We start from the raw sequence: 13,316 nt of genomic DNA on the forward strand, positions 1-13,316 counted from the left end.
TTAAATATTTTCCAATATCACCTATATATTGTTAATTTTTATAGAATTAAGAATAACTTTTCCCGCGTGTTTCTTCTGAATGTGCAATACGCTACGCACAAATATTTCCATTCCCTTCCTATCCTCAATCACACAATAGTGAAGATCCGAAAAATGAAATTACTGTGAGTGAGTGGGGGAACTAGTAATATTTTTGAGTATGTTCTAAAATGGGTCCTACACTCCTACATTGCAGATCTTAAGTTGCAAGTGATTCGTTAAAGAACTAAAGCGATAAGCTGATAAAGTGCATATTTTCATATATTTCAAATATATACTACATATAAAACTATGTATTCAAATATTTACATAATTTTGCATAGTCGAAATCGCTAATTTATGAAATATCATTGTGCTTTTTAAAAAATATAACCTCTTTAGCCCCATCGTATATTTGTGATTAACAAAAATATGAAACGATGAAAAAATGAATAAGTGGAACTAGTAGAGCAAAAATTTTCATTGGCGACAGCTGTGCGTTAACAGACCACGATTTCCTGTGCTTAGAATTTATATACACAACACCCTATAACCTCTCTTTCTTTGGTAGCTATACGACAGAATAAAGCAGGACTAAAAGTTTCTTTTTTTTCAAGTATACGATTTTCTGCTATCCCTAAAAAGGCAAAGGAATATTAATTTTTATTGCAGTCATTATATAAAAATTATTGGCAATAAAAATAACATTAAAAATACACTTTATTGTAGATACTATTAGAATTTACAGCTTTTATTGTTAATGAAATTGATCGTTTAAAGATTAATAGTTTATTTACCAAAAATAGTTTAAATAAAATTTTGTTGACATATTGCCAGCAGAAGAACTGTCCAATTATAATGATTTTTAAATATTTATATGTATAAATTATACAAATTTTAATTGAAATAAAGATAATTAAATTATAATTAATAAAATAAACCGCCAATTTAAGAATTTAAACATTTGAAATAAACGCGGTAAGGTACGCAAAGCACGTGTGATTTCGTCACGTGATCCGTTTAACTGTTAACATGATAATTCTAATGTCTTCGCAGCACCAATAATACGCGCGTTGTAAACATGATTCTTATTTTAATTTAGTAAAATATTTATAAAAACTATTTCCTAAACAGGAAAACATAATATTTCGATACTATATTTAATTTAAGAAAATGTTGCATTTAAATGTAATTTCAATTTTTTAATAATAATAACTAATGCAACGGTATTCTTGTACGGTATTATAATATATTAAGCAATTTAAATTTGATCTATCTGACTAAATTAAAGATCGGCATCATAACAATAGGCTCTTATATACCAGTAGAACTAGATTTTCTAGTTTCATATAAAAACCGTTTCTTATTCACTCTACAGTTATTTTTTTACTACGCTTATACACTTAACCACGTGTAAAAAATTAAAATCTTAATATACAATGCACAAAGAGAGCGTCGATGGACATAACTTTACTGAAATAATAATTTAGCTTTATTTATAATTTAAAAGAAAATAAACTCGTGTACACACATACAGGTAAAAAATGAATGAGGAGTGTAAGAAAGTTTGTGAAATTTACTATATAAACACGTCTGAACATTTGTTAATTTTAGTTATATTTTATTATTATATTGTTTTTATTTGTCAGTGAAGCGAAAAATAGCTCAAGCAGGCGCACCCAGGAACATTATGTATGTTCGACTTCCGGCTGTGTACGAGAGCGGCCACATATATAAAGCACAGCGTACTCACACAAACAACGCAGACCCACTTCCTCGGCGAACAAAGATCTTTTGAAACCCGTCCCAAACTGTAACGATGGTTCAAACGATCGTTTTCAAACGCGTTGCAATTTAATACTTTTCCAACGAGCACCTTCAGATTGAAATAAGAAAATATCTATAGGGCTGAGTTGATCCTAATCACTGTAAGCGTTATATATATTATTGAAATGTTATTACCAATCGACAGCCATCTTTATTTATCTCACATTGCTTTATCTTATAATTTCTTTGTTTTCATTTCAGAATTTACTCTTGGCAGTATTTTTATATTATGATATAATTTATTTAAACATTTATCAAGGAAAAGCGATTTTTATATGGTTATAGTTCATATTGTAATTAGGTTTGAAATAGGATTGATTCATATCAGTACTATTCATCCACCATTAAACACTTTGTGAGAAATGGATTATGTAGATATAATGGTGGATGTTTTCACGAAATAGTGACAGCACCGTGCAGAAGCAGGTGGCATAAGAGCCAGCAGTGGTATACCGTGGTTAAATTTTAAGCAAGGGATCCGACGCTTGCCATCTGGGCCTTGTGCTTCAAGGTATACACGGTATGTTGCTTGTAACGCATGATTGTAAGAACAAACACGGATCAAGATTTCCTAAATTTTCCCAAGAATCGTAAGAGATTATTTTTCTACGAAAGCTGCTACTCGTAATAATATTGGAATAATTATTAAGCAACCACATTTTGTGGTAAATCATTTTCACGTAGTCCGCAATAGTTCGGAATACAAGTTACAAAATTGTAAGTATCAAATAAAGGTTTATACGTTAAACGTTTATAGCCGGGATAGTGCTTGAGATCTAAAAACGTGTCAGAGCCCAATTTGGCACGTTAGAACACGTTGACGCTATGTTTGATATATGGGAATGAAATTGAAGAAAGCACAACGATAATATTACTAGAAACATAAATCTACTCTGTCAACCGCATGTACGAAATATTTCACTAATAAGGTACAAATTTAATAGGTTATGATGATAAGCGCATACAGAGTTTTGGAATCTTTTCTTCAAAACAACGAAAGGAATGAGATATCTTGTTTATACAGCATAGTTCTCGGGCTATAAGAATGAAAACAAGCATGGTTGACCTTGTGTCATCTGTATAATATTATTTTATCGAATAAGCAAATTGTAGGGCAACGAGGATCTGGCCATAACGCCATTGGCGGATTCTCACTTTGACGAAGATGACAGGTATACGAATAGACAAAGAATCGAACGAACGACGCGAAGGGTGAGGTTAGAGATAGGGGAGAGACTGTAGGTAATTCCACCGGTAGGCAAAACCCGAAAAGTTCTCGGAATTTTTCAAACCCGCGAGCGTGGTGCGGTGAAAATCCAACAGACAATGGGGACAAAGAGAATTTTCGGGTGCGGCGGTAGCCGTGTATATGTATAAACCAAGTGGCAAGCTGCAATATGCCATTGGCTTCACTACGGACAATGTTCCTGTCGTGCTCCTGATCTGTAAACTGCTAGCCTGGGTATAGACACAGGGTATAGAAAATAGAAAAAGATGGGAGAAAGAGAGGGGAGGGGGGGGGGGGAGACGAGAGAGTAAAGTGACAAGAAGAGACCTTGGAGAGACCTGGTGAGCATCGGGTGCCCTATAAACACCAGTTGAATCTCTCGGACCGTAAATCCCTTCTGGGACAGTCACGGACAGTGTGCTAGAAGTGGTGGAGGGGAATAGGGATGGATTTTAAAGAGAAGAAGGTCCATCTCCGTCAACTCCCGAAATATCGGAGGAGACACGCGTACTATTGGCGAAGGAGCGAACATAGCAACGAAATTTCCAGGGTTAAACTGCCTATGGCTTAGCGGTCAATGCGTGGAGGGGGGAGGGGGGAGGGGAAGATGGAGAAGCTTCGAAGGGGAAAGGAAAAGGAGAGCGCGTAAAAGGTGCTCCTCGCTCGTTGGTACGTGGGCTTGAAGAAGGGAAGGGGGGAGGAGAAGACGAGAGGTGAGATGGGAATTGGTAAGAAGAAGAGCATGCGGTGGAGGTACGTTGTGGAGAAACGGTGGAAATAAAGAAAGAAGGAGAAGTAGGGTGGTTAAGAGCGAAAGAGAGGAATCGTGTACACTAACGCGTGTATCTGCACAAGCTGCATGTGTAACACCTATAGAGGAGAAACAGATGTAGGAGAGAGAATGAGTGTGTGTTTACATGGGAGAGATAGAGATGGCGTGAGCGTAGGCATAAACGTAAGTATATATGTAAGCGCGTGCCCGCGCAACCGACAGCAGATGCGCTGGTAAGCGCAGCTGTCCTCCTACAAGTGGTTCTCAATCATCCCCTTTCCACGATTTTCTTTCCCCTTCACATACGCGCGCACGCTTCACAAAGGAAATGTAGGGACGGCTGCATTTTATCGCAATAAACAATGTTCCAGTACTGCCTCTTTGTATTACCCGATTCCAACAACTCACATTTAATACCTTTAAATAAACCACTGATTGCTCTTACATCGCAAAATACCCCCCGAGCGTCGATTCGTCATTCCAACGATAGATAATGCAGACCCTCCAACTCACACTTGGCTCACTCACTTATTTTTCCATCCTCTCCTGCAAATGTTTTTCCAATTTCCTCGTGACCTTTGTCGCGCTACCTATTATCGCTATTTCCTTTATAAAAAAATTAAGGTGTGTTTTTATACGGCAATATATTAAGCGGCATAAACGGACGTCCATATCGAACAGCGCGCTGTGCGATAAAGATGACTTGTATAGATTGACAATTCATAAAAATGCTCTCGAACGTTTCGGTTGAATAGAGCAGTTGGTATAAATCAAACGACGCAATAATATCCTGCGGTGACCTGCGAACACTTACAGGGTGAGCGTAGAGCAAGTTTGAAAAAGCAAGTAGGGTGCATCGCAGCGTTAATTATAATAGCTGGTGCCGTTGGTAAATTTGACAGTTTTCTCCCTTGTCCCCTCCTCGCCCCTTAACGGCTACCTAACAGAGGAAAAAAAAGATCGAACGAACTAACAGACGAGCGATCGATGGAACGAAAAATACGTGGTCGATCCAGTGTTCTCGGTAGAGGGCCAAATTCAGGACAGCTGATGGAAATTTTGGCGGGTTGCTTAGGTAGCTTTGGTGTGATGGTGGTACTGGCGTGCGGCACACGGTGCGCTGTGACATGACAAAGAAGAAAAGAGAGAAGGGCAGGGGGTGTGGAGGGGTAGAGGAAAAGAAATCAAGAAAAAGGGACGAAAAGGGAGGAAAGAGGGAGGCTTGGAGCTCGTTGTTGCTTCTGCTTGTACTCTCCGTTGCCGTTAAATAGGGATAAGTCCCCACCACGACGGTATAGCGAGGCACCTATATAGCCTGAGGCTCTCATGTACCCAGGGCCCAAAAGAAATAAAGAGGCGGGACACCTGGCTACGGGCAGCAGTTTGCTCGAGAACGCTCTGAGCGAATCATCGTCGTCCTCTGTTCTCTCACTTGCCTCTCGTCTACCAGTCACAGCCAGCAACGTATCGAGTTCGCTCTAATTCTGCCTCTGCTTTTGCCTTTCGTCGTCTTCTTCTCCTGCCAACGTGAGAAAGGACTACGTCAGCCACGGAGATCTAATAAGTAGCAGCAGCAGTAGCAGCAGTGTTAAGGAGACTAGTGTTGTGAAGTGGATCGCGACAAATCTACACGTCACTCGGCATCGAAAGGAATAATTTTCTGTTTTTTTCTCTATCCTCTCTTTTCTTTTACTTCTTCCTTTTCCTTTCCTTCTTTCCTCGGATCTACCACATTTCGAGCATGGCCTAATCGACTCTAAAGTTTCAATCTTTGCCAATCTATTCGATTTGCCGGGAAACTGATCGTTTATTGTTCGTTTGGTAATGATAGCAGTTAGTAATAGTAATAATGAAAACAGTGGCGATCGGCTCTATAAAACTTAAAAGCATCGGGGTTATTCTTCAGTATGTGAACGTGAGGAATGTGATAATAACCACTGATCGAATATCTCGTACAAAAGTTCGAGCTTGGCAACGTCGCTGCTTGTGTTTATGTATTTTTCTTTTTCTCTCTTTCGTCCTCTCACTCTCTTACTAAACTCTTCGTTTGTTCACGTTGGTTAGAAGTCTACAAAAACAACGACTTTGTGTACACCGATTTACTAAATAGTATTTTATATCATTGTAGTTACGAAAATAAACGTAAATTAGAAGCAGCAGTAAAATTTGAATTTGAAATAATCGTTTGCATTTGGTGAAATACTGCATGACTCTCAATCGTTGTAAGAGAATCCTTACCGTTTATCGATACCGAGAATCGTTCGTTAGTGATGCATTAATAAAAATACTTTACTGATATCGCGCCACGAGGTCTAAACACGCCGTGTACACATTTCTCAAGAAAACATTACTTTTCTTTGTTTGCTGCGCTCAGCCGTGCGATTTTCAAAGAATCGTTAATAAGGTGATAGATCTTGTTGTAAAATTAGACAAACATAAGAAGAGAAATACGAATGAATTTGGTTAAAAAGACAACAGATTAATTCGGTATCGAATTGGAAGGTAAGAACGGTTTATTCGCGGTTAGGTTTAGAGTTTCAAGGGACAGACCGACGCTGGCATATAATATATAACGATCGATTTGGCAGAGGGCGCCGGAGCCCTGGTTTTTCGTTTCAGAGAAATTCCATCCGATAGCTCGAGGCTTCTCTCAACCGGCAGAGGCAAAAGCAAAAGTAACGGCAGCAACACCAGCCCATCCGTCCGTTTACGCGTCGTTACACGGTCCACGTGATCTATCTCTCTCTCTTTCTCTCTTTCTCTCTGCCTATTATTTGTGATTCGTAGTAGACGCTAACTCTCTGATTTGAAGACTGACCGCCAAGGCCAAGTCGGAGAGACCCTACGCGCACACACGCACAATTCCCACACGCATGAAATGGAACGTTTTTTCATAAATGCTTTCTTGCCTGACTTGCCTGCTTTCTTGCCTGCCTGTCCTGCCTGCCTGTCCTGCCTTCCTATCCCGCCTATACAGCTCTTTACCCCTTGCCCCCGCCATGCTTTCCTCTGTTCTCATCTACCCAGTCTGTCCCTGGTCCAACTCGAGCCACGTGTTTGTAACCACGCAGTGTCTGCAAGTCATTGATAGTCGACAATTAGAGCAAATTGTTATATCCAATATAGTTATCATAAATAAAAACCGAGCCTTTTGTTAAATTCTTTTGTATATCTGCAAAACTTTCGTTTATAAATTAGTTAGGTTATTTTTTTTTTTTGCCAATTTCAATAAAGTATTGCAATTTTGGCCATTGAGGGGCTTCGACGAATACGCTTCCAGCACTGATGTTTATGACAATGGAACGAAGATCGGAACGAAATGACTATATCGTCGTGTCAAAAAGTATATCTCGCCGAGCAAATATCTCCTTGAAAGACTCGGAAGACACTGCGACAAAGAAGACTATACTTGCATCGAAGATAGGTCGAGATTTGTGACAATGTTTCGTGTGAAAAATGTTTTTCAATATTGCACTTGTCCCGGCCTATCAAAATGCATTATTTTCCATCGTCGTAACTGAAGAAACATGAAAATTACGCAGTCGGACACATGAAAGAAGACAAGGCACGAGAGTTTCGGCAGGCAAGGATGGGGGCATTATTTGTAATATTTGAACAAATTGCACTCGTCCCGGCCTGCTGAGGTTTCTCGTTAAAACATCATCCGAAGACTCATCATTCTTATCAAGTTTCATCCCAACGAGAAATTCTATGTCTTACAATTTTGGTGGATTACTTAATACATGAAATAGGTTTAAAATTTGCCATTAATATTTTTATGGGATGAATATGATATATACATATATGCTTTATATAGGAATTTGTGTAATCATACTTTTGTATTCTCATAATTTTAATCATTCAGTTTCCTGTCATTGGATCATTATGCAGATGATGAACAATTATAGATTTCAATAGAGAGCTTGTGTACACATGTTTACAGCTAATAAATTACAAAAAAAAAATAATACACAATGGATTACTTTGAAATATATATATCGTATAAGTCCAAACATGTAAAGCTATGTTGGTGTGAGCCGATAAATGCATAGTTTCATCTCTCATTATCTGATTTTTTAATACATCAAAGTCGATCGAAATATTGATTTCGGTGAGGGCACAACTTAATAATAATGACAAAAAGATCCTTTTTCCTTAAATTATGACCGTCAATCAGAAATTTTTCTTCGATAGAAGTAAATCTCTTTGTTTTGGTTAATCGATTTAGCTAGTTTCAAAAATAGTAAAAAACAAGAATGTAGAGGTTTCTTTGAAAGTATGGATGACCTTGAATCAGTATGCAGAAATCAGGTGCACGAATTAGAAGAGTTATGAGATTCAAATCAGCACGACGTGTGGCGGCGTTGAGCAGAAATTTTGAATACGCACATGGTGGTGTGCATGTACACACATATTTAGTGGTTAGTATCGTTTTACCTCTTTTGCCTGGTGCATAACCCTAATTTGAGTCCAGGTCAATCGATTTAACGTTGTTGTTAAAGGGAAATGTATAAAGAGGTGAAAAAGTAAAGATGATAAAAAGATTTCTACTGGCGCGGATCTGTACTGGTTAGAAAAAGAAGAGGGCTGGCGTGGTGGAAAAAGAGGTGGAGGGAGGGGGAATGTAGGGGAAAAGGTAGCGGCCAGGAGGAGGGGGGAGGGTTGGTCTTACGTTACGTTCGATCGAATAAGAAAACACAATAAAAGTTGTGGAGCCCCTATAGAAAATGAATCCTGTTTTTCATTCATATCCGCTGGTGGAAGATGTATGTACGGTGGTGCACAAGCATCCCCTTTTTAAAGAGTCCCACGGTTGGAAATAAAACACCTGGCTCCTTGCCTGGTACATGCGCGGGCGCGCGTGCACACACTCGCAAGTTCTCACGCTACAGGACCTTTCCTCCTCTTACTTACACACCACTCTTAACTGGTTTTGGCTTCCTTATAAACTTTATTCAATTCTTTGTAATATCTCAAAGGGTTCACGGGATATATGCCTACTATTCATATGCTAAACAATAAATTCGCTGAAAGAAACGAATCCCTATCTTGCACTTCTTTTACCAGCTGCTTCTCCGCTGATGGGGCTGTATAACAGGAATTTTAACTAAAAACTGGCATAAAGCTGTTATTGCTAGTGCTGTTCTTCTAGTTGTTGCTATCAAAGCTGCAATTTAAGTGGAAAACACACACACACACATATATATAAAGTGTATTTTATTATATATCCTTTTATTAAAATTCAAATGTTATATGGATCATCATCTCTTGGCAAATACGATTATTGATCAGATTTATTATGTTTACATTTATTCTTTATATATGGTGAAAATTTATCAATCACTTCTTGTTTTTGCTCGACTAACATATACATATTTTGATTTTGTAATCGTCCTTTAATATTATTATATGTATCACCTACATTCTATATGTAGAAGTATTAAAAATATCTGTTTTTTATGTAATTAAATTACAGTAATAGTATAATAAATTGAGTAAATATTAATTGAGTTTAAATTAAAATATTATACCACTTTTGACAACGTCTTAATTATAAAATAATAAAAATTATTGCAAGTAAATAAAAAAATTATTTGGGTGAAGTTTATATCTTTAATTTCTTTCTATGAATACTAAAAGATGTTGACATGATGTATATATACACATATACAACTTTTATTCTTTAAAATTAATGTCGGTAACAGTTTTGTGTATTTAAAATTCGCGCGTATTATTTGTATGTACATACAGAAGCAGCACGTGCTTTAGTGCGTTCCGAAATAAATTCGCTGTATCTTCCTTTCCGTTCGGCTTAGAATACATAGATCTGTTCCAGTCTGTTCCTTTTAGCTGTATGTACTTTTTTTACTTTGCGGTTTCAATAATTAATCCGTTTGAAAAATAAAAGGAGTCGAAAATCTAGAAAGAACATTCGACTGAATAAATCTAAAGGTCTTTTCTTTTTCGCTGTTTCTGCTGTTAATGCAATGAGTTAATTAGAATCGAGGAACATACATATGTTTGTCTTATTTCAATCAATTGCACCAATTTTATAGTGCAACGAAAAAAAACAAACCCTATTTAGTAAAGGGACGATTGCTCAGAGCAGTCCATTAGTTGGCTGTATTTTAGTCTGGTTGCTAGACCTAGGGGCTAGGATCTAAACTGCAAACATGGTGGCCGCTAGAGAATTCGTTTACGTTGGTAATTCCAAATTCTGACATTCTGATTTTGAGTTCTGACAGTTGACACTTCTTCTGTTCTGAGTTCTGTACTGAGTGTTCTGTTCTGACCATTAGGGCTGACGGCGACGGGGCTGGCCAGCTCTATATATTTTTCTTACGACGACCGACGACTGCCAAAGTGCCATTTTCAGTCATTTTCAAGCACAGCAAAAGAAGAAATTAATAAATAATTAGCGTCACTTATTTACTGCTGCGATCGATATTGAGCCTGTGTCAAAGTAACCTGTAATAATAGCTTAAAGTTTAAGAGATCTTTGTTATTGTAATGATGCTAATTCTGTTCAGATCTGGTTAGTGTTGATCAACATGAAGTTTAAAGACTGCTTAATAAAATACCGGTTTTGACATAGCTAAAAGGTTTTAGGCTGCTGGTTGCTTCAATCAGAATAATAAATCAAAAAGCATAAAAATTTGATATAGAAAGCAGTTTTGAGTTTACACAATTAAAAATTATAAATAAAATTGGTAAAAATGACTCATCCAGGAATAGCATTAGCATTATTGTTTGGAGTTGGTATAGGTGCTGTGATGTATTTTGTATTTGCTGGAAGACAAGAAGCAAGTGGACATATGAATCAATCTCGTGAACAACGTCCTGAGCCTAGAGCATCATCTAGTACGTGGGATGAATCTCCGACTCCTACTAGGTATAATATCTTATTTTTAGTATAAAGAAAGCACCAAATATAAGTAGAGCTCAATGTGCCTTAGAAATTATTGTTATTTTATATTATTGCTTGGTTTAATTATTTTTATATATTAATATACGTATAAGAGACTTAATATATAATATTTTGATGAGATCATATATATTTTTAGAAGACGAATTCCTAAGAGAAGAACATCAGGGCCACAAGATTGTGTTATATGCTTGGAGAAAATTGAGTATTCAGCAGTAAGATTAGACTGTGACCACTATTTTCATGAACCTTGTATTCAAGATTGGTTTAAAAAAGGATGCGAGGTTCTTACATTATTTATTTAATAACTTAAATAGTTCTAGTGGCTCAATGCTTGATAAGTGTTTGTATTGATTTTAGGGTAATAAACAAGAGTGTCCATTGTGCCGAGGAAAATGTAAGAACGTGAGATTGTTAGCCTAGAGACAATTTTTAAATTAACTGTTACTTATATTTAATCAGTAATTTTTTATAAAAATTTGCTCAAATATTTATGTTTATGTAAATAGTAAGCATTGGAAAATTATTGATAATTTAAAAGTATTTTTCTGTTAAGGGGATGCACTGCGCGTCGAAAAAGTACTTCCAAATTATTTTCTACCATTTTAAAAATTTAAATATATTAATAGGGACCAAATTGGCTCGTATTGATCTGCTTAATTAACGTAAACGCTTATTTTTTGGATTAAAAAAAAAAATTTTTTTAGTTCGGATATTAATAATAATATTTTATTTTCCATCAATAATTTCGAAAAAGGGAGCCTTTACGACGCTGCGCCAAACTTCAACGAGTAATTTAAGACCAACAAGAAGCAAATATTCCCATAAATGTAGAAGATTTTTTGGAAATACTATTGTAGCGCAACAATGGCAAATTTGCACATTTTTCCTTGTTGCGCTACAATAGTATTTCCAAAAAATCTTCTACATTTATGGGAATATTTGCTTCTTGTTGGTCTTAAATTACTCGTTGAAGTTTGGCGCAGCGTCGTAAAGGCTCCCTTTTTCGAAATTATTGATGGGAAATAAAATATTATTATTAATATCCGAATTAAATAATTTTTTTTAATCCAAAAAATAAGCCTTTACGTTAATTAAGCAGATCAATACGAGCCAATTTGGTCCCTATGAATATATTCAAATTTTTAAAATTGTAGAAGATAATTTGGAAGTACTTTCTCGACGCGCAATGCATCACCTTAAGCTTTAGTTGTGTGATTTTAATAAATATATAAATATTTTTAAAAATAAGTATTTGCTATGACATGACTATTTTTTGTTTGAGCAGATCTTTGCTATGATAAAAAAGTGAAATAAATAATTATAAACTTAAGGACAAATCTAGGAAAAATTATTTTATCAATGCAGTTAATAAAACAACTTGATAATTCAAGATATGTATCATCCTGATGATAAAAAAGGGCATGCTTTAAAGTAAAACAAACTTTGTACTTTGAGTTACATATAGGGATTGTTTTAAGTTGATGAACTATATGAGAAGTGAATTCTTTCCTTTGATTGTATGTGGGTCTGAGTAAACTCAACTATATTTTTGAGGTAGACATTTAAAAGAAGTCACATAGCATAGGTACAAAAAATGTGTGTTTATACAAAACTTCTTTCTATGCGCAGTCTTAAACAAAAAGGTTATAGTACAAATACATAAATATTTTCTTAGATACGTGCTCTGTCAGGAGACTCGGTGGAGGGTTTCGCCTAATAGTAAAAGTAAGCTACGCGTTAGCTAGTACTTTTCTTGAGATACTCAATTTTTAGTTTTCTAACCATCAGAGAATTAGGATTTTTCGATTAAAAATCAACTTTCATTTAACAGAAAATCAGCCCATATATGGAATGTATACTTTGTGTTGAATATTCAAATATGTGGGTGGCCACTATTCGCTATGTGCACACCTACACATTGGTAGTCAGGTAAGAATGTGTAGTGATGCATATGCATAATTTCAGCGCTGACTGTCGGTAAATTTTGTCATTTTTGCCGGACTTTTTTTGTTTATGTATATTGCTACACATTCTTACCTGACTGCCAACGTGTAGGTGTGCACATAGCGAATAGTGGCGGACCCGTCCTGTACTGGTTAATTTAATGTGTTCCTGCATAGAATCATAGGATTAATGCTTCAAATAAGTATAGTTTTCAACTTAGCTTGACATTTCTTAGAATGTTTTTATGATATTTTTTATTACCCATATAATAGTGCAAAGTATATAAATTAAAAAATGTCAAGTCTGATTTTAACAGTTAAGTTGAATAAAGTATATTTTATACAATAAGAAATGAGATTTTATTTAATAAATTGTTTTTGATAAAAAAATAATCAGTTGTAAATTAATCAAATATATTTAAACATGTTATAAAACACTAATAATAAAAAAAATTTAAATCCTATAGAACCTTAATTTATTTCTTCTTTTCATTTCATTGTTTATAAAATTCAATTGAAAGGTGAAAAGATAAAATAATCAATGTAATAAATCTTTGCTTTTATGCATTATTAATTTTAAAAATTCCAAACGTTTATTAT

The 13,316-nt window shown here is 35.7% G+C and overlaps 1 protein-coding gene across 2 annotated transcripts; it reads left to right on the forward strand.

Annotated features, from left to right (window-relative positions):
- The first annotated feature begins 9,942 nt into the window (after window positions 1-9,942).
- LOC136772456 (RING finger protein 32-like) lies at window positions 9,943-11,593 on the forward strand. 2 transcript variants are annotated; one of them, XM_066725463.1, is made up of 4 exons: window positions 9,943-10,049; window positions 10,145-10,737; window positions 10,910-11,054; window positions 11,131-11,592. In XM_066725463.1, the coding sequence occupies exons 2-4, from the start codon at window positions 10,562-10,564 to the stop codon at window positions 11,191-11,193; spliced, it is 384 nt and encodes a 127-aa protein (XP_066581560.1). In that variant the 5' UTR covers window positions 9,943-10,049; window positions 10,145-10,561; the 3' UTR covers window positions 11,194-11,592. The 2 variants fall into 2 exon arrangements, with proteins under 2 accessions (XP_066581560.1, XP_066581561.1); XM_066725464.1 differs by lacking the exon at window positions 9,943-10,049 and having other exon boundaries at window positions 10,104-10,380; window positions 10,455-10,737; window positions 11,131-11,593.
- Window positions 11,594-13,316: the final 1,723 nt, after the last annotated feature.

The sequence above is a fragment of the Prorops nasuta genome, unplaced genomic scaffold (assembly GCF_024137725.1).
Source record: "Prorops nasuta isolate Cenicafe-Biocafe unplaced genomic scaffold, Cenicafe_Pnas_1.2 PNAS00004, whole genome shotgun sequence".
Lineage (NCBI taxonomy): Eukaryota > Metazoa > Arthropoda > Insecta > Hymenoptera > Bethylidae > Prorops > Prorops nasuta.